We start from the raw sequence: 20,808 nt of genomic DNA, 5'->3' as shown, positions 1-20,808 counted from the left end.
GGGGGGGGGGGGGGGGGGGGGTCGAAGGGGGTAATATCGGGGCACCGTGTATAAGGGTTCTTCAGAATGAAGGAAGCGCTTTTCACCTAAACCGTAATAATTCCATAATACCTACATTTTCCCAGCTATGGTTAGAGGAGTAACGCTCTACGCCCCCTCCCACCCCCACCCCCAAGCACACATGCCACAGCGCATACACGTGACAACTCACACAGTTTTGAACAACGCGATCGAACTTTGGCTATTAGAAACCAGCAGGCTGAATCAATGACCAAATTTACCAACAGACCCTTGAAACCCATATGGACTCAACAACCCTTATTTCAGTTACCTGCTTCTTCCATATGGTTACACGTGTACTGGAGGTAGGGGGTAGCAAAGCAAGAGTCAATTATGGGTATTCGTGTGGTTTGGATTTAAGGGGATGATACAGGGTCTTACTTTTCTTCAAATTTCAAGTATCGATCTGTCCGATAAATTTTCGATATAAATCGCGAAATATTATTTCGCGTAATTTCTCGAAAATTACTCGCGATCGGTATACGAGTGAGATTTCCAGCGACAGGGACGGGATTTTACGAATCGGTGCGACAGAGAGGCGCTTGGCTCTGCGACGCTATTCGTTATCGGCTAATCCGTGGGAAAGTATAGTTGCAGGCGCGGCCACGATACGGCGCTGTAAGCCGAGACGAAGGAGCCTCGGCTAATCTTGCTCGATATAACCTGCGATGGGGTCTACACGGTTGGACATCAACTACACGATTATCCCCGGGAGTTCCTAACGATCAGGTCGATTCCCATACTCGGCCGAGCCCTAATACAGCAGACGCCCATCGGGGGCCGCAATGACGATCGCAGGATGGACTTGATCCCTACGCTCGTGACGTCACTAACCCACTCGTTACTACGTCCACCAAAAATCTCACAATTTCTTCTAGGTGGATGCTGTAAGAAAAAAAAAAAAAAAAAATAAAATCATCCAAATATCATCGTAGGAGCAAAAAATTTTGTAAAGCCACTCAGATCGGTAACTCGGATGAAATCTTAAAGAATAACTCATAGAACGATAACGATACTCCTCGAGCATGACGTTTCACAGATCAATGGACCGATATCAAAAAATTTCAGTCACAAGATTACATATGCTCCACTAAGAGATACGAATATTTTTATCTTCCACGTTAGTAGCTTTTTCTCTTCCTTTTTTTTCCCCCTGTGTTACGTCATATCGATGTTCCCGCATAAATACGGATGTCCGGATGAAATATGTATTTCGCGATGACGTAACCATTACTTTGTCAGTATCAACATTCCCTGGCTCCTCCCGCGCGAGCGTCCTTCTCTTTTTCCTCCTTTCACCGAATAACTGTACCCGGCGTGCACTCGTGCGGATAATAAGCACAGCTTGAAACCCCGACCTAGCCCAAAGGCAACGAAGCCACGATTTGTAACCCTTTGGCGACCTAGAGCGACGAAAGGGTGGCAGGTGCAGTCGAACTGGGCTACGGGGTCACCGTTACTTGTGTATACGTATAATTTATCCAAGTCCGCGTATGACGTCATATAGAGACCATCATGCCGGTACAGCAATATTAGTCGGTATATCGCTACAAAGTAATACAATATACTGCTGTAATTTCCCATGGGGGAGTCAATATGGTTTTACTTTAATGCCTTTTATACCTATATATATGTATATGTATACATACGGGAGATACACACCTGTGTACTCCGAAGGAAATTCAATCTCGCAGGACCACAAGGACTGTCTTTCACTAGAGACATTAGCATCGGTCGCGAATATCCGGTGGGTAGAGGAGACTAGGGGGGGGGGAGGGGTCCAGAAGTGCTTTAGAATGGGACTGAATGGAAATGGGTGGAAGAGGCAGGGGGGTGGAATGGAATCGAACGAAATAAGAATGACGTAGCAGGGGAGGGGGGAGCGTCCCAAGAGAGTTTCTTGGTCTTTTCATTTATTCGTATCCTCGATGAGATCCAGAACTCTGGAACCTCCCCAGGCCTCCAGAGGAGGGTTCCTTCCCTCTTGCCCCTGGGAGGCGACCTCTTGCTTTCCGAAATAAAGTACCTTACAACGGGCCGACGGCGGCAATTTCCTCGATGTAGGTCAGGTACTTCGTTAAGGTTACTACCTACCACGATTTTCCGACTCCTTTTCCCAATCTGACGGTAATTGCCTCGGATCTAATCAGCCGAGAAACACAAAGCAGTCCCACTCGAATTACGGGCACGGTCTAACTTTTAGCCGAATTCCTGCCTTTTTCCAGGTTTCGTAATCGCTCGGGTTTATAACGGGGGGGATCATTGTTATACCTTGTTTCCGTAACTTTATGTCGGGTCATTTCATTTACCTAGTCCGTGTCCCACTGCCCCATTCTCTTGCTACTCTTTTTATATTTAGCTCGCTCGTAGGCGTTCTTTTATTTAGCGGCGGACGCCTCGCTCTGCTCTGTCGGTAAGGTAGGGAGCGGTGTATGGCGTCCTACGAGTCACAGGACTCAGGAGCGGCAGTCAAAGAAAATAATGCTGGGGAAGAATCAAAGTGGTTTGTTTGCGTTGGGAATAAAAAATAAATTAAGAAACTACCACTGGGACGACGTCAGGTCGTGATTTTCTCTCTTTTTTTTTTAATTCTTTCGTTCTTTTATTTTGTCAGACTTTCGCAGCTTTTTCCTGTAATTCTGCTGGCTGATTAACTTCGGACATTATCGCTGCTGCAAGGGCGGAAGACGAGAGTGGTGAGTGTCCCGGTATAACGGGTGGTGAAAAAAAAAAGAGAGAAAAAATAGAAAGAAATAAAGAAGCGGAAGTTGTGCTCTCTCTTTCTTTCTTTTTTTTTTTTATTTTCAAGCAATAACAAAAGGCGAGCCCGCGTGCAAAAAATGCGACACCTCATTGTCTCGAGGACTTCTTCTCGCCTCCGCGGGACGTCGCCCCTCACAATTAAAACTACCCCGTCGCGTCTTCAAACTCGATGCTTTCCCCTTGTGACTTAATTACATTTGCAATTGCTGCGCGTCCCGACGCCTCACGCCGTATTTCCCTTTTTACCGAGTCCTTTTATTCAGGTGCAGTCATTGTCCCGCGGGGGAGGCGGGAGGGGGGGGGGGCGGCTCGAAAGACGTAAACGTGGAAGCTGTGGTAAACGACGACGACCTAACCTCTAATCGGGTTAAAGATAAACGTTTTAGTTGCGAGAGGTCGTTCGCGACATTTGCGCAATTCTCAAAATGCACCAGAAGGAGCGTTTTTGATATCTTCCTAAGACAATCCAAGGGTGTCATGGCGGTGCACGGAAACGATCTCGTTGGAGAATTTGAATTTGGAAAATAGGCCGGAGGAAATTTGGTCGGTATATAGCGCTTGCCATTCCAATGCAAATTAGATGGGTGGGACTTTGGTCCACAAGGTTTGCCGAAGCTTCTCGCTGCTTCCCATTAGCTTTGAATTGCATCCGATATGAGAATCCTCGAAGAACGTTAGAGGAGATATTTTGTCCCTCAAAGGGGGAACAGAGTAGTCGGGAGTACAGTAGCTGGTACGTGAGCTTCCGAGAGGGCACCGTGGGAAGGAAAACCACAGCGTCTTGTTACGGCCCTGAGGGGAGGCCTAAAACTTTACGAGACTCGTTGTCACGGCAGATTTTTCTCCTCGATACGACCCTCGCAGAACATTATTACGGATTTCGAATGTATTTCAAGAAAATTTTGTTGTTTTTTTTTCTGATAAGTGGAGAAAATTCATGGGAAATATTTAACGCTTGATACTTTTTACAGTTGGCCTTCTATTTTTTCTTTTTTTTTTTTTTGAAATTTTATACGCGCCTTATTTCCATGCACGCGTGTAAACATGATAAATGGTCGCGTTTCCAAGAAAGCTGTCGTTAAGGAGGCAGCCGGTTTAGGGATGTGAATGTGGCAGTGGGGCCGGGAGTAAGAATCATGCATATTCAGAGGGTTGGTAACGAGGCGGAGAATTTCGAGGTCGAGTTCGAGGAAGTTGATTACGCGAATCTAGAAATACCGAGCGAAGAAACGTCGATGGATAAAAAGAAGAATAGAAAAGAAATTTCAGAAAAAATATCCCAATGACCAAATAAGGGTGAAAATAGAAAATTGTGTTTCTATTCGTAAACGTGGAGGAGGGTTGAAGGGACGCGAAGCATAAAGCCCTGAGATATCAAAATTTCGTAGTTTTCTTAGTTGTCCGCACAGGGTGGAAAGCGACAAGGCACCCGCTGCAGAAATACAAATATTTGTTAGGGGTTGGTATCGAACGAGTAGCTACCCCCCGGTTGCACTTCCCGAAGGCCAACATCTAAACGCCTGGTTGCGCCCCTAGCGGCTTTCACGGAAGCTACAGGATTCGGGCGGGTATCGCATGAGAAACAAATTAATTCGTATTTCCGGTAGGGACTGAAAGGGATTCCTCGTGGTTTGTATAAGACCATCGCCATTACTTTCAATTCCCCTAAGAATACTTCTATTCGTTCCATTTCATCCCTCTGTGAAATAAATCTCCAACAGACTACCCCCTGTGTCCTAGACAGCCACGAACGACCCCTCACAACTATATTCTGGTTCTTGTGTATATTTCACGCTTTTCCCGTACAATGTCTCGCGATAGGATAAGAATCTATATTCTCATCTATAATTTTTCTCATAGGCCTACAACCCTCCGAAATCTCTGGGATATTTATTAAATTTTTACAAATTTCGACTTTTCATCCTCATTGCAAAAAATTATCTTAAAATACGAACTGGTCCTACGTCAGGTACAGCCAACCCCTACGATTTAGGCGCCAGTGTCTAGAAACAAGAACTCGCTGTGAGAGGTTAGAGCGGGGCGGGAAGGGGGTAGGAGGGAGAAAAGCCGATCAGAGAGAAACGGAGAGAAAGTTGCAAAACGGGAGAAAATCCCTCTGAAATATGATAAGTGATTTTACTTGTCAAGAGTTATATGAGCAAGTTGTAACTCCTATTCGTTCCTGGCAAGATCACATTTTTCTTAAGGTGTTCACCCAGTTTCTCAAGGGTGGCATTTGTGCCTCGTTGCGTCCTTAAAAAATGTCCCGGTACTTGTGAATTTTTTTTTTAAGAAAAATCTTTACCAGCCTTAACCGTATCTGTACGAGTCTATCGCTCTCTGTCCTATTGAATATTTTTCATTGAATTAAGGCTGGCGAAACTTTTTAAGGATTAAAAATACTGAGTTATTATTAACCTTCGATCAGCTGGTCCAGCATGGCGTATATATGCGAAGTGGCTTCATCCGTCATTACCCAGCCTCCCGTAGTCATTTCGAGACGACCCTCCTTGACGAGCCTCTTGACGACCGCCTTCTTCGTCGGGTGGGCGCTGCAAAGAGAAAGAAGAGGATAGAGAATTATCGAAGGTACGGTCGAACGAATCCTCCGGAGGACTTCCAAGAGTCCCTTAGGACTGGCCAGAGTGAAGCTGCGAGGATCTCTCCCACTCGATTTAATTCTCCTGCTCTTCTCCCAAGAAAGGAGAATAGATGGAGAAGGGTAAAGATAACGAGTGGATAAGAGAAAGAGAGAAAAGAAACTCTTCAATTTGGAGATTCGAATCTTCTCCGTGACGCGTAGAAAGGACCGATTGAATTCGTACAGTTTACTTTGGAAGAGGCTGCGGCATATCGAATGGACCAGCGAAACCCATTAAAATACAAAAACAGCCAGTCGGAATAAAAGCCCGATTTATTCCGTAAAAATTTTAAAAATTCATTGATTTACAAAAAAAAATTGTTATCTCTTCCCCTACATCTCAAAGACAAGCGGACAGTCGTTTTCTCAGATTTTTAAATAAGGTCCACGAAAAACTTACAGCATCACTGGACGTTAATTGCGAGAAAAACTTCCTGAATATATAGATATAGTATATTCATATTATTTCCTGAAAAGCAAAATTCCCTGTATGCTTTGAAGTGGCACTTGCATGCACTTGTGTGCACTTGCATCCTATGCACTCCCAGGAGTAGCGAAGCGTCGAGGCCAACTCGGATGGCTTCCTTTTCACGCGACCGTCCTTTGTTTCCGTACCCTTTCATTCCTTTCACCCTCCACCCTTTTTTATCCACCCTCCAGCACCCCCTCGGCTCGACTGCATCTCCAATGAGACAAGTCACTTGTCGTCTCACTTTCTCCGTGAAAGTTCAACCGGCCCTGACGGCTCATTTTACAAAGGTCCCTCGTCCGAGATACAGATCCCGAGAGTAGATCCAGCAAACGCGCTTCCCAGCATCCCGCAGGGTCCAGACTGACTTAAGCGAGTAGAAAGTCAAAAGAAATAGAGAAAAAGCCCGAAGTAGGACTTCGGTACGAACTCAGAGAATCCAAAGTGGGAAGCGAGAGGGATCTCGAGATTGGATTAATTGTTCGGATGCTGTACCTCTCCCACCAGAGTGATAAGAACGAGACTTCGCTCCAGATGAAGGTCATGTTCGGCAACTGCTGGAGCTTCGTGACCATGTTGTTCAGAATACCCCTGGTGGAGCTGTGGAAGTATTGCTCGAAGGTCTTAAGCCATCCCGGATCAGTGTGACTGTGCGGTACGAGAATAACCTAAAACAGAGAAAAAAAAGAAGATTATTAACCAAAATCAATTTTCCATATAAATTTAACACTGGACCGATCAGCGTATTTTCCAGTGTACTCGAGTATACGGAACATTAAGATTAGAGGGGTCGATGAAAAAAATACATTGCAATATTCGTTCACTCTACCGTCCTATAATCTCTAGTGAAGGAAATTATCGGGAAGCTTCGAAAAAGCAATTTGCCGTGTGAAGAGCTGAACTATGACCTCCGGGTAATTTTAATTGTACTGTCCTCATTTGATTTGATATCATCGATATTCGTGATAATACACAGAGAAATCCGGAAACAGTGTAAATAGAGTCTCTGGATGGCCGATTGGTAATTTTGTGAAATCCCGCTACGTGTCTCGTATCTACGTGGTCCATGTTTAGCCGTTGCGATTCCCGCTAACAATGTGCTTTGGCGTTGCGCCGGCGTTGTGCCTCGTAAAGATCAGCGGCTCTCACCGGTGACCCCCGATTGTGACTCCGTGACTTTAGCTCGCCGCGAGTGAACGCAGACCGTAAAAATTCACGACTGTACAAAGGGCGCATTGCGCGTCGCTTTCGAGCGCCAATGAAAACTAGAGAAAAAAAAACACCCGTTTATTATTGCATCTAGTTACGAGCTTGTATATTTACATTGTAAACCCGGCTTTTATTATTTCCTCTCTACGGTGTTCGTAAAGCATGCCCCCCCGTGCGAGATGAATAAATTAGCACTGGCCATAGGCTTACGTTGATCGTTGCTATGGCAATAGGGGTAAAAATCAAAATAATTTTTTTTAAGGGTTGAGCGTCGCTGTCGCAAAGGCGATATATTCGTCCACTGGTAATCAGCATATGGAAAGCCAATGGCACGTTAAGCCGTGATAGGTAGTTCGTAATAGAGAGCCTGTCGGGGGTTGGTTCGCCGATGCTCCTTTTGCCTCGATAGAGGGATGAAAATTAAGGGTCGTACGAGACGAAGCTATTGGATTTGGGCTCTGGAACGACGGGCCAGCTGGCTCGACGTTGCAAAGGGGGTGGAAATCCGGCAGATGAGAAAGTATAGGAAAAGTGGTGATCGAAGTATAAGGGTAGTCGGGGATGGTGGTCATCGGTTAAAAAGCACGTAAACACCCTGTAGAATTTTAATGAATGCCCGCACGAACGTCGCTCGCGTCTCGCGTTAATTAGAGGGTGGAAGAGGCTGCGCGTGAAAGCTAAGCCAAAGTTGGAAACGGGAACGGATGAAGGTTCAAGCTCCGACAGAACCTTATTGATATGCATGAAACTGCGCTTAGGTACTGGACCCCTTTGATACACCCCTGGTACTCGGTATCCCTTCACCTGCCTACGACTAGGACTCACCCTTAGATCAAACACACAACCTTCACCCTGTTTCCCTGAATTCTCTTTCAGGCTACCTTCTCCCTCCTTCAACTTCTTCATGGCTTTCTCTTATTCGTATCCTTGCCATAGGTACTGAACCCCTTTAATACGGCCCTGGTACTCCCTATCCCTTCACCTGCCTACGACTAGGACTCACTCTTAGATCGAACACACACAACCTTCACCCTATTACCCTGAACCCTCTTTCAGGCTACCTTCTCCCTCCTTCAACTTCTTCATGGCTTTCTCTTATTCGTATCCTTGCCATAGGTACTGAACCCCTTTAATACGGCCCTGGTACTCCCTATCCCTTCACCTGCCTACGACTAGGACTCACTCTTAGATCGAACACACACAACCTTCACCCTATTACCCTGAACCCTCTTTCAGGCTACCTTCTCCCTCCTTCAACTTCTTCATGGCTTTCTCTTATTCGTATCCTTGCCATAGGTACTGAACCCCTTTAATACGGCCCTGGTACTCCCTATCCCTTCACCTGCCAACGACTAGGATTCACCCTTAGATCAAACACACAACCTTCACCGTGTTTCCCTGAATTATCTTTCAGGCTAACTTCTCCCTCCTTCAACTTCTTCATGGCTTTCTCTTATTCGTATCCTTGCCATAGGTACTGAACCCCTTTAATACGGCCCTGGTACTCCCTATCCCTTCACCTGCCTACGACTAGGACTCACCCTTAGATCGAACACACACAACCTTCACCCTATTACCCTGAACCCTCTTTCAGGCTACCTTCTCCCTCCTTCAACTTATCCATGGCTTTCTTCTATACGTATCCTTACTAGGTACCTAGGTACTTGCGCCTGACTAAATTTGAATTGCTCCTCGGATGCGGATCATCCTAATGTTTAACCATGGAGATAAGCTCGGAAATTTATCAACTTGAATTACACCCTTAAAAGGATTTCTCGTGTGATAGCTCCTCGGGAACATTTATGGAGTCTACTTCAGATTCAAATCTTTTATCCGGTGCGTCATATATTTTTTTGCTTCAAACGTATTTCCATCTACACCGAATATTATTTTGACAGGTGGATGATTATTTGCGAGGAACAGGGAAAAAAATATTTATAGACCGTACACGGGTTTCCAATGCAGGACTCGGGGCGCCTCAGGGATTTTGGTTTTACGTCTTTTTCGACTCGTAAGTCGCGAATGTTCGAGAAACCCCTTAAAACTTTACCCTGTTGTTTGTTCCCGCACATATTTTACTTCTTTTTTTTTTCGCAAACATCACTCATCGATCTGCGAGACAAGTTCGCCCCGAGGAGTCGGCCGAGGAAAGGAGAAAAGTGAAAAGCATAGGGGATGAAATCTCCCTTGTACTATTTAAGAAGTTAGGATTCTTTTTCTTCTTTTTCCATACAGTCGAGGGGATCTAATAATGATAACAAACTCGTCAATGGGATAGCACGAGATATCCAGTATGAGGGTAAAATGTATGTTCGAAGGACGGAAGTCGAGGCGCAAAGCGCTGCTACCAGGATCCTTTGTGACCGGGAAAATCCTGTGCTCCTTTAGCCGCCGCATGAACGAGAGCACTTTGGTTCGCGCTCGCACCGTAATATCCCGTCTTTTATGTAATCCTTGGGTCGAGAGTCGAGAAGCAGCCTTGAGGATAGTCGCCAGATCCATTTCTTACGCGGGAAACACAAAGAGGAACTGCACTCTGGGTCGAATGCAAATATTTGCATTTAGGTTATGCAAACCGTGCGTCACCGTGGACGCGGATTAAACATGTACAGGAGATGTTATGGATATGTGACAAAATTTTTTTTTTTTCAAAGTCACAAAAAGCTCGAGTTCATTTAAGATGATTCAAAGGGTATTCAAAGATCCGAGCCACGCCACGTTGGATGTAACCATCTATTTGCCTACGCAGCTTCTTTTTGATAATCTTTACGTGGAATCTCTAAGGGAATCGTTCTCGAAGGTTGAGACGATAGAGATTTGAAAGACAGAGTGATAGGTGAAGGGAGAGAGAGAGAGAAAGACACTTTGAGACTCTCGTAAATACTCGAGGTCAACATCAAATAAGCGAAGCCCTCAAACACCCTTATTCTATAATCTCATTTTCATGGGTTTCAGTCTCAGAAGGACGTTTTATCTCAAGATCGAAAAAATTGAATGGTCCATTCTGGATACTGAGATATATACCATTCAATAGATAAAAAGTAATCGACAAGCTACTCGGCTACAGTTAAACCCTCGTGCAAATAGTTGGCTTAATTAATATATGGAAGTGGAGGAATATAAAATTCTTGAAACGTCACGGAAGCCATCTTGAAATTAGTCTAGAGTGCACTCGAGAGTCAACGAGTCTTGCTTGTACCGGATAGAGCGACGCTCGGCGTCGCTAGCGCCTCCCCAGTCGGTTTCTCATCCAAAGCAGGAGGAACGTGACATAAGGTATCCTTCAGTATTATAAATATTCTTGTGAGTTCTACGAGTCCTGAAAGTCCTGAGGGCTACCGGGGCAAACGACCCCTGCGCGCCTCCTCGTAAATGCGTCTCACGCGAGAGTCGACCTCGTAAAGCACTAGAACGTTCTAGAAGGTTCCGAGCGATGAGAAGATTTTACAAAGGGGGGAGTGATAAGAGAGAACGAACGGGAGAATCATGGGAGAGTGAAAGAGAAAAACAAGGTTGGTAGGAGGACAGGGGATGCGTGATAACTCGTGTGGAAATTATTGTAAAGACTATCCGATGTCTTTTGCTATAGTCTAGGTTGAATGCGGTCATATACCTAAACAGTCATGGCCTGTAATAAATAGAGATACGTTTTCATGCAAGATATATATATATATATATATATATATATATATATATATATATATATATATATATATATATATATATATATATATATATATATATATATATATATATATATATATATATATATATATATATATATATATATATATATATATATATATATATATATATATATATATATATATATATATATATATATATATATATATATATATATATATTCGTATCGTGCATATATATATACAGTAATGGATATCGTAGGATTTCGTGTCACGAGATCGTACGAACATGCACGAAGAAGAACGATCTGCTTGAGATATTTATGAAGGACAGCAAAGCAATCGGAATAGCACGTGGAGTAGGAAAGTTTTTTTCTTTCCGTAAAACAAGATGGCGGGTCACGCTACGTTAATTATTCTCGCGCGACTCCTATTTCCCTTGTCATTTCCTCTGGCATCCTTACCGCTAGGTTTCCCCTCTTGTAATTTTCCTAGTTTACATCGGCCCACCGTAGGCCTGCGCCAAGTCGAGAAAGACGATTACTCATAAGCCAAGATAACTCGTCTGGCAAAATCGCTCCTTCCGCGCGATCGAACATTCCCGAAACTCGGCAACGAAACCTAAGCACGAAGTATCGGGGAACGAAGGGAGGGAAGGAAAAAGGAAAAGAAAAAAGAAAGGACAGAGAGAAACCAAACGATAATACAGGGAGAGGATAAAAAAAAGGAATAGGGTTCAAGAAGAAATGTATCCACGCTCTCGTATCCCGATAAAGAAAAGCCGTTAAGTTTAAGTATAGTTCGGAAAGTTTCCGCCGCAGGCTCGTGGCGGTTAGTAAAAAGGAGGAACGACGAAAGTGGATCGGGCAGGGCCCCAAGATCTTAATAATGCACGGTGTCCGGTAATTCCTTCGCCATTAACTTTCGATTGATATTGATCTTACGCGCCAGCGGAGCTCGGTCCGGAAGATTCGAAGAGGATCGGAGCTAATCGGTGGCTCATGGACGTTTCGGAGAGAAATAATCGTTAGCGAATTAGGTACGGAAATTCATTGTTATTACGATATTATATATATACACAGCGGATACGTATATTGTATGTGAAAACTTTGAGCACGGAAAAACAGGAAACTAAAAGCGGTACAAGGCGAAAGCGCAAGACCTATAGAAATTGTGGTAATAAAACGAAGAGGCTCTGAGCGGCTTAAACCACAATCAAGAGGAAGCGCGGGAGATTTGAAAATCGCGCGAGGAGTATCATTAAAGCGGAGAACGAGATAAACGAGGAGATAGTATTAAGGGGGTTGGTTTCTGTGATATTCACGAAGCGCAATTTCAGGGATAGACTATAGGCAACAGAAATTCCACAAGTGCCGTCAGATTCCGTGGATGCATAAATTTAATAACGACTCGATTAATCGCGGTCACGATGCCGAATTCCTTCTCGGCGATACCGCGACTCTCGTTTATCCGCAAAATAGTTTCTCGGAGTCCCCAGCGGTTTGCAAATTTGATTATAAAGAAATTTCATTGATATATGAAAAATTTCGAAAAAATTTCCAAAAAATTTCCAAAATTCACCTCCAGCCCATTTTTCTCTTTCCAGCATCGCCACTCACGTCGCACGACTTTTGCGCTTGGATAAGTTGACGAGTATCACGGTGAAAATAAAATTGAGAACCACTGCTGCTTTGTAATAATCGAGAACGTACGCTTTTTCGCTCGGATTGAGAACGACGACGCCACCAGGCAGCGACGGCGTTCGGCAATCTGATTCCCTTCCGTAGGATCTTTCCGTCCTCGGGCATAAACACGCCAATATTCTCCGATTCTCCCTTAACAAGGGGATAGTGTGCCATATTCGCAGCACTGTTAGCCTGCTACAACATTCCTATATTTCTGCTCCCTCCTGACAGAGCCATAAGAAATAATATTCCTTGAAATTTACACGAGGATCTTGTTAGAAGGGCAATTTGGAGCGTGTGATAAAAATTCATTTTTGAAAAAAAAAATAATGGTCCCTACATTCTCGTACGAAAAAAATTTCTCTCTAGCTACTTACCCAGAAGCAACAGTTTTACATGAAAAAAAAAATTGTATCTCTATAAAACATAGGACCACGCTTCCAGGAGGATACGCGAAATTAAATATTTCATGGTTGATATAAAAGTAAAAAAAAAATTTCGTAATAGTTTGGTGATAAAGTAAAAAGAAAAATGATAAAGATTATAGGGTCGAGAGTAAAAGCACAGTTAGACAAGAGTCAGCTGCGTTTAACGAGGAGACATTACTTCCAGCAGATAAGTATTATTTGACTGGAAGGTTAGGTCGCTCTGTACCCACGTAGCTAGGGTGCTTAGACGCCTGGCCGACCCAACCCAACCTGACCTGACCCAATCCGAAACTATCATCAGCCGCGGCACGAGCGCTCCGCGGCCTCGATTCCTGGCTGCGTCCTGTTCGAAATTCAAGTTCGCAAGCCGGCATAATTGTTGCTCGTCTTTCGGAACACGCCGTCGGGCTCCATTGTATCTGGCAACAATGGCCCATGACGATCTTCCATTGTCAAACCTGTCAAACTCGATTTGCAACGAGGCGAGACACGACGGTCCCTTTACTGGCAGCCAGGTCAAAGTCAAAAATGGCCGTTTTGATTTCAAACGTGACGGATCCCGTTACTTCGATACTCGCTTGATACTTCCGGGTCCGTTTTCGAAGTTTCGTCGCTTCATCGGATGATTGTGAAATTTTTGTAGTCGAATACGTAAAAAAAAAAAAAGGTTGAAATAGGAACAAAAGGATTTTTCAAATTTATAAAAATACCAGAGGCCCATTCAGTCTAACCAGTCTCCCATCTTTTCGTACTTCAATGGATGCTGCTGCTTTTCCGCTGGGCTTATTAGTCGGGTGACGTGTGTGAATTGGTGTTTTTGACAGCCAGGGTTAATAGCGGCTCGAGGTAAACTGACAGATGTCAAACGATCGTAAACATATGGCAGCAGACAGTCTTAGTTACACTGACGAGGGTTAATATGAGGGTTGGAGTGTTTAAATTTATCAGTAAAAAATAAATGAAATAAATAAAGACCCCGGTGAATAATTAAAAAAATTATTTCCTATCTTTGCGTTCCTAACCTCGAAATCTTGAAGTCCGACTAGATTCGCGAGCCGGGAAACCGGCGTTCGGCCTCGGCAAAGCCTTTGGCCTTCCGACCTTTCGACGAATCAGCAGCGCGAGTTACACGTTAAGCTCCAAATGTTTTCGAGCTTACCAAGAGAGAATAAAGCTTCTTAATCTTCCCGGTAGCGAAAGATCCTATCCCCCAATTTCTCCAGGTACTTTTTTTTTTCCTCTTCGCCCGTCTTACGGAAACCAGCCCCACCACGTGTCCCGGAGCACAGGCTAAGCTCGCTGCGGCCTCTTCCTCGGCTATAAAGCTTGCAGCTCACGCGCTCAAGTTGAGCCGCAGTGGGGAAACGTGCAGGCGGAAAATTGGAAAACAGAATGATCGAGGTCTCGATAACGATAATTACCGGTCGGCCACTGTTGGGCCACGCTCGGCCGAGCTCACACGTAACATCCTCCAGACTATCCAGTACGTGCTACCAGCCTAGATATCTGATATCGAATAGATAATACCATCTTATCTCGATAGGAGATAAAATTATCTGAAAAGAAAAAAAAATTTCCACCTCAAAAAACACGCGTCACGTTTTATCATTCTCTCTAGATAACCCAAGGATCTTCGGCTGATGTCTCACGAATAGTATGAAATATGAGGCGAACGAAGCCAGAGGCGCGGGGGCACCTAATCCAGGGAGAATGAAAATGGAAAATTCTCTGGCTAGTTCGAGCTACGATCTCAGGATTCGAGTTTTCCACGTATGCGACGTGTTTAACATTCTTTTCCTAGCGAATGAGCTCTCAAGCCGCTGACACGATGAGGAGGTCACGTACAGGGCCGTACCCTGCGGCAATCCCGGAAGGTCCCTCCGCCCTTCGCCCTTCGAATTCCCCTGGGCTCCCTCATTCCGAGCTTCGTCTCCAGCACGTTTTATCATACCGTTCACCCGGGAGATGATGGGGGCTCTCTCTTTCTCTAAGGTTGCTGCTTCCTACCCGTCCTCGTCCAGCCTTCGGCATCCGGCGGAAATGCTCAGGACATTTTTCGGATATTTCCCATGGCTGCGGATAATGGAACTCGCCTAAGGAATGCTCTCGCGAAACTTCACCTCAAGGAACTCGGTCTCGAAGAAGAACTGGTACCAATATCCGTTTTAGCAGCCAAAGACCCTATCAGCGAACCGATCTAGCTCTTCTGGTCCAGCCCATTCATACCCATTCGAACCCGAGGGAAAATATTCTTTGAAAATGAAGACAAGGGTCGTGCTCGAGGTATTTTCTTCAAGGACGACCACTTGACCTCTTCCGGATCAGCATGGACCAGCATGGGCTCTCTTCGAGTATCCTACTTGCAAACTCTTCAGAAAGTTAAGATCTCATCCCGGGATCTAATTGCGCAACATACCGACCTAGTTTCTCGGGGTATTATCTGATATTCTGGAGACCCATCATCTGAGGTCCTTGGCCTAGGTCTGGGGAGCTAGACCAGGTCCTAGACCAGGTCTGCACCTTGTCGCACCAGCGAGAAAGGGACGATGGGGTAAGCTGGGGGTAACGTGATAGGATCTACTTGATTCTCACGAGAGTTCAAAAAAAAACATTATGATTTTTTGGTCAGCGAACTAAAAGCGATTGGACTGTATGAGAAAAAAAAGTGGGATAAATTCTGGCGAAATCGAAGGATCCCCAGGAGTCCTGGGAACGCGAGTCCGTTACTTCCGGCCATTGGAAAGGAAACTTTGGCTGTAATGCGATTTGCGGACCGAGCGACTAGACGGCTTCGACGTAAAAGAGGAACAGCGGATCGACGCGAGGATCGCGAACTTTGCGAATTTCTCGGGAAAATATTTATCGCACTAGTTTCACCGGCGACTGTCCATTTCTCTCGTTATTCGATTTATCTCTCGCGCACGTATATCTATATCCATCGAACTATCCACTTTGGCGGTTATTGCGTCACTGCCGGCAATCGAATATACGATATTACTTATTCAACCTATCCCGTATAGCAATTTTACTATTTTATTACGAGCTACGGATTCTTACCCGGCGTTCGAGTTTACACTGTTCCAGAATCACTGAATAAAAATTTCAGACAAAATATTTTTACCCGTGATAATTTTGACGAATTTACTTTTTTTTTTTTTTTTTTATTTTCCTCGTTAACCCTCAACCGTCCGCCAAGATTTTTCTTCGATTTCAAAATTCGTATCCGTTTACTCGCTACTCCCCATTAGGCCAAGTACGCATAGCAGCGACGCGAGCTAAAATCTACTCAGTCGATAGAAGCTTTGAAGGTTCCTCTCATAGATGACAGCACCCGACACGCCACTCAGCGCACATCCACCTAAGTCTCATTCCCAGTTTTCAAAGCACGAGCAAGATTAATGGCCCATCACGTAAAATATACTTTTTTCGATCACAAGTCTATCTCGAGCACACACGATACACTTTAGCATATACGTCAAGTATATACTAGTTATGCGTTATACAAATATGTATACATAAGAACCCGCTGCCTTACCTTGAGCGACGGCCTCGTGGGATCCTTACTGAGTTCAGCGTATCTCGACTCGAAGCTGTCGTCCCAGTATTCTCTAGTGCGCATCCAAGATGGCTGCAACAGTAATAAAATGGCGTAGAGTTAGTCTCGTTATGCACAGACCTCAGCCATAAGGGTCAGCCCTTAGGTCTACCTTTCTGGAACCCTTCGGTAAGAAGTTACTACGTTAAAAATCGCCTTGCCTTTACAAGGCTACATAACCATACACACAACGCATATATAAACAATATTGAAAGTCCCAGATCGACACTGACCGAGGTTAACGATCAGGAAGGCACTTGGACTCCCCTATCGAAATCTCCTATCAGGCTTGAATATACGGGAGAGCTTATGAACCTGGTTTATATATATCCATATATACCTATATGTACTCGGACGATATATATAGTTACAAGTATTACGTAACAAGTATACCTATATATTTATCCAGATAAGCACATTGATTACGAGCCAAGTAAATACTTCTGAATAAACCACCGCGTGTTCAACCTCTCGAGCTACCTATAAAATGTTTATAAATTCATTTACCACACGCGGCCAACTTCACTTCGGTTACCGGACGCAAAGACGTTTTGTTCGATTCGCGACGGTGCGTGGGTATTCCTATGGGAATCCCCGGACGGCAATTGATCAGTCCGGGAAATTGCCTCGAATACAAGACGGACGAAGCAATCGAAAGGATAACGAAGGATTTCGTTTGACTTGAAAAAAAAAAAACAAAAAAAATTTTCCAAATTCACAATGAAAAAGATATTATTCAAATGGTCGGGAACGTGAAAGACATAAAAAGAATATCTTGAAAAATTGACGTCACGAAATTATCGTCTCGAACATTCCTTTTTATGTACACAAATAAAGATTGTATCGTTCGCAATAAAGTTTCGATTCATCAAGTCGGGTCCTTGTTCCTAAGGGAAATGGCGAGAGTACCTATATGTACCTGTGTATATATATACACGTAGATTTGGAAAAAGTCTCACGTATCATTCTCGCAAGCAGGAAGGCCAGAAAACCAGAAGAAAAAAAAACAAGTTCAGCTCCGGAAAGATCCAGCCTAATTCGCCAGGTGCGGGGGGCGGTGGGGGGGTCTTGGGGATGATCAATCCGTATGGTGGATCGTTTACCCTCGAGCGAGCGCCGAGTACTAAGTCTGGCCAAGAAAAAAAAAAAAAAAAAAAAAAAAAAAAAAAAAAAAAAAAAAAAAAAAAAAAAAAAAAAAAAAAAAAAAAGAAAGTTACTGAGATTATTTGGCCAACCGTTTATCCGCCAGAGGCGCCACTCACTATTTTCGGAACGCGGATAATTGCGCGGTAAATACGAATGTACGCTTATAACTTTTTACGTCTGATAGTTTTTACGAACTTGGTTGTACAGTTTTGGGTGAACTTTCTTACTGGATCTATTTACACGTAATTTATATACCTACACATATATATATATAGCCTACGGTAAATACAATTTTTTATATTTACGCTATTACATGTATATTCATTTTAGTATACTCATGTATACTATAGTACATATTTACCTTACTATACCGTACTGTGGTTTATGGAAATCATCTAATCGTTACGGTACTAGCGCGTGGTTGGTAATCCTCAATCAAAATCACTGTATACTGTTGGTACGAGTTTCCTCGCGGACTGAAAATTCCATTGGTATATATATGTACGTATATATATGAATTGAAAGTGACACCCTTCTCGAGTTCCTCGTAAATTCACGTGTCATTGATAATCCAATTTTCGCATCAGCATCCCAGATCGCAGCTTCGGCTTGGAGCCGCTGCAGTCGCTCTCGGCAAAGAACGTGCTGACGGTCAAATATTTGGGAACACACGTGAACGTAACCGGTAGCACGTGTGTACCTCGCATATAAGCGGACGCTCAAGGCTCGGTCGTCATGGGACGTCATGGGAATTGCTTAGGAATGAAAAATGTGAAAAATTATGAAAATGAAAATGTCACCCGTTATTTTACGGATGGACGAAAGGGATATACTGATTGAAAATTGCGAGAGTAATTTTTGTTGGAATTTGAAAAAAAAAAATTCCAAATTTTTTTAACGTCGAGATCCGTTCAAAATGGCGGAACGATCACAATTCGAATGCCATTATCTTCGCGATGGGGGTTGCCACCCTGCGGGGAGGGTGCAGCTACTCGACTTTGCTGAATGTTAAAGGGCGGCTGGGAATGTTTAGAACGTGGCTAGAGCGTGGGAGTGAGAGATAAAGAGAGATTGGCTAAGGGGTAAGAAGGAGGGATATATGGAGTAGCTATGATTTATAGTCTGGAGGAGCGAAATGTTATGGAAACACATGCGAAGGCGTAGAGGATCGAACTTCTGGCGAATAGCAAGTCTGCTTCAGGTCTGGGAACGTTCAGGACTTTTTTACCTACGATTCCTCGAGGATCGTAGAGTCTATAGACCGAAGTCTGGGATCTCCGACTAGGTTAGACACTCAAGGTCTTTTGTATCACCGAACTAAACGACCTTCGCAAAGAACACGCAACGACTGATAAATCGGTGTTTAAAATTTTTAAAGGGCGACCAGCTGTGGCGAAAACAAGAAAGGGTTGAAGATTTCGTTTAACACGGGAGGAGTTGGGAGAAATTTTTTTGATCGCAAAATTTTCACACAACTATACGTACACGGCGAAGAATGTACAACTCGAGAAAATTTTTTTTTAATTTGTAAAAAAAAATTATTTTACCCTTAAAATATTTTTTTTTTATTTACTTCAATTTTCTCTCACCCGCGAAAATATAGGGGTGCTTGGGTATTAGGTATTCCCATTTTGTAGGTAAGGTCAGTAAGGATGCTGTGAACGGGTTCTTAAGGTTTAGATAAATATAAAGAGGTTATCGTGGTAGATTCGCGAAATTACGACGGCAGTCGAAAAAGACGTGGTGAAGGAAAATCTTGGAAAATTTTTCCTCTTTTCCACAATTCGCAAAGACTCGACTCTGCTAATACGTTGCTATAATTTATTCACCCCCCACCCCCACCCCCATCTAGTACGAACGTGATCCCTCGCTCCGTTTCCCAAAAACCACCCCAATTGCCGAACGAGTCACGTCCGATATCCCTTTTTTTCTTTTTTCATTTTTTGTCCGCCCTTTCTTCTTCCGCCTCCATCCCAAGTATCTCGTCCGTGACAAATTAAGAATGATTACCCGCAGAACTCGCGATTTCGCGAATCTCTAAATCCGGTCACGAGAATCGGGAAGGACCGGGCTTTTGCGACTGTGCCGCGTCCAGGCCCAGCCTGACCCGACCTAACCTCACCTCTGTATAATGCACGAACCACCACCGGAGCGTGCTCTAATTGGGTGCGAAGAGGTTCCCCAACGTTTCCGGTGAGCTTAATGCCAGCAGGATGCTGGATACTTGGACCGATCGACGCATCAATGGATATCGATGGATAGATGGGTTCCACGGTTGGGCGGATGGGACGGATGCTTCAAAAGCCTCACTCGATCCTCGTGGACCAAATCGAAATTAAACGTTGACAGAAGACCCACGAATTCATGGATCGGAGAGCGCGGAAAGATGAAATCCATGATAAGCAAAAGCTATAACCGAAGATGTTAAACAAGGCAGCTAAGAATGGACCAAGATCCCTCGGGGATACGATCATCCGGTCGAAATGCGAATCCGCCGTGTCTACCGTATCCAATATACATAAAGTAATTGCAGGAGGACCATAGTCTAAATTCCTCTGTATACACGCTGGAGCATCGTGAGTTCGATATCGAGATGGGCCAGAGAAATTTCGCGGCTACACGGGAGCCAAGGTTGTCTCGTAATTAGGCTGATGGACAGGTATGCATACCTCGAGGACAATTACTCCGCAGTTCTCGTGATTACCATTGACAGTAATCACTATGAATTTCCGAGTGTTCTCTAGGACTAGTTCGAGAGCGTGTATCGCGTATTGATTTTCCCATGTGTTCCCTTTAGCTTCCCTTCTGGCTTCCATCCGGCGTGTGTGTTGGCGATGATGGCGGCGGCAAGTGGGTGGTGGGTGGTGCTGCTGGCTGTTGTAGCGGGTCCTTTATTTCCCTTATGGCATTCATCCCGCAACGTCGACGTGTCTCGGGCTCGTAACGACGTTTCGCTAATGAACGATCACCTTTCACCCGATAACCCTGCCCTATGGAAATTATCACGATTATCGTTATCCGTCCATTCGCACCGAGGAAACTTTAGCTCGGCGACTCGATACTTGGGGCTCCTGGACTCATTGTCTTCCACGTGGTTCGATGCGACAGGAGACACCCTTGGCGAAGACAATTGCGAGGAACTTCACGCCGGGGAATAGGGGGGGGGGG

General features: G+C 44.4%; 2 protein-coding genes across 12 annotated transcripts in view; one reads left to right on the top strand and one right to left on the bottom strand.

Annotated features, from left to right (window-relative positions):
- Positions 1-20,808, top strand: part of LOC107270016 — a 120,567-nt gene that overhangs the window by 14,399 nt on the left and 85,360 nt on the right. The window lies entirely within an intron of this gene.
- LOC107270006 (alpha-mannosidase 2) overlaps positions 1-20,808 on the bottom strand; it is a 96,247-nt gene that overhangs the window by 8,788 nt on the left and 66,651 nt on the right. For all 9 annotated transcript variants that reach the window (XM_025087491.1, XM_015744597.2, XM_025087489.1 and 6 more), the window contains 3 exons: positions 16,435-16,527; positions 6,429-6,601; positions 5,242-5,375 (listed from right to left, as the gene is read on the bottom strand). In XM_025087491.1, coding sequence (XP_024943259.1) covers positions 5,242-5,375; positions 6,429-6,601; positions 16,435-16,527 — 400 coding nt within the window. The remainder of the gene's footprint in view (positions 1-5,241; positions 5,376-6,428; positions 6,602-16,434; positions 16,528-20,808) is intronic.

This window comes from Cephus cinctus, unplaced genomic scaffold, assembly GCF_000341935.2.
Source record: "Cephus cinctus unplaced genomic scaffold, Ccin1 Ccin1_scaffold0696, whole genome shotgun sequence".
Classification (NCBI taxonomy): Eukaryota; Metazoa; Arthropoda; class Insecta; order Hymenoptera; family Cephidae; genus Cephus; species Cephus cinctus.
Note: the sequence above shows the minus strand (reverse complement) of the source record. Positions and strands in the feature narration are given on the sequence as shown.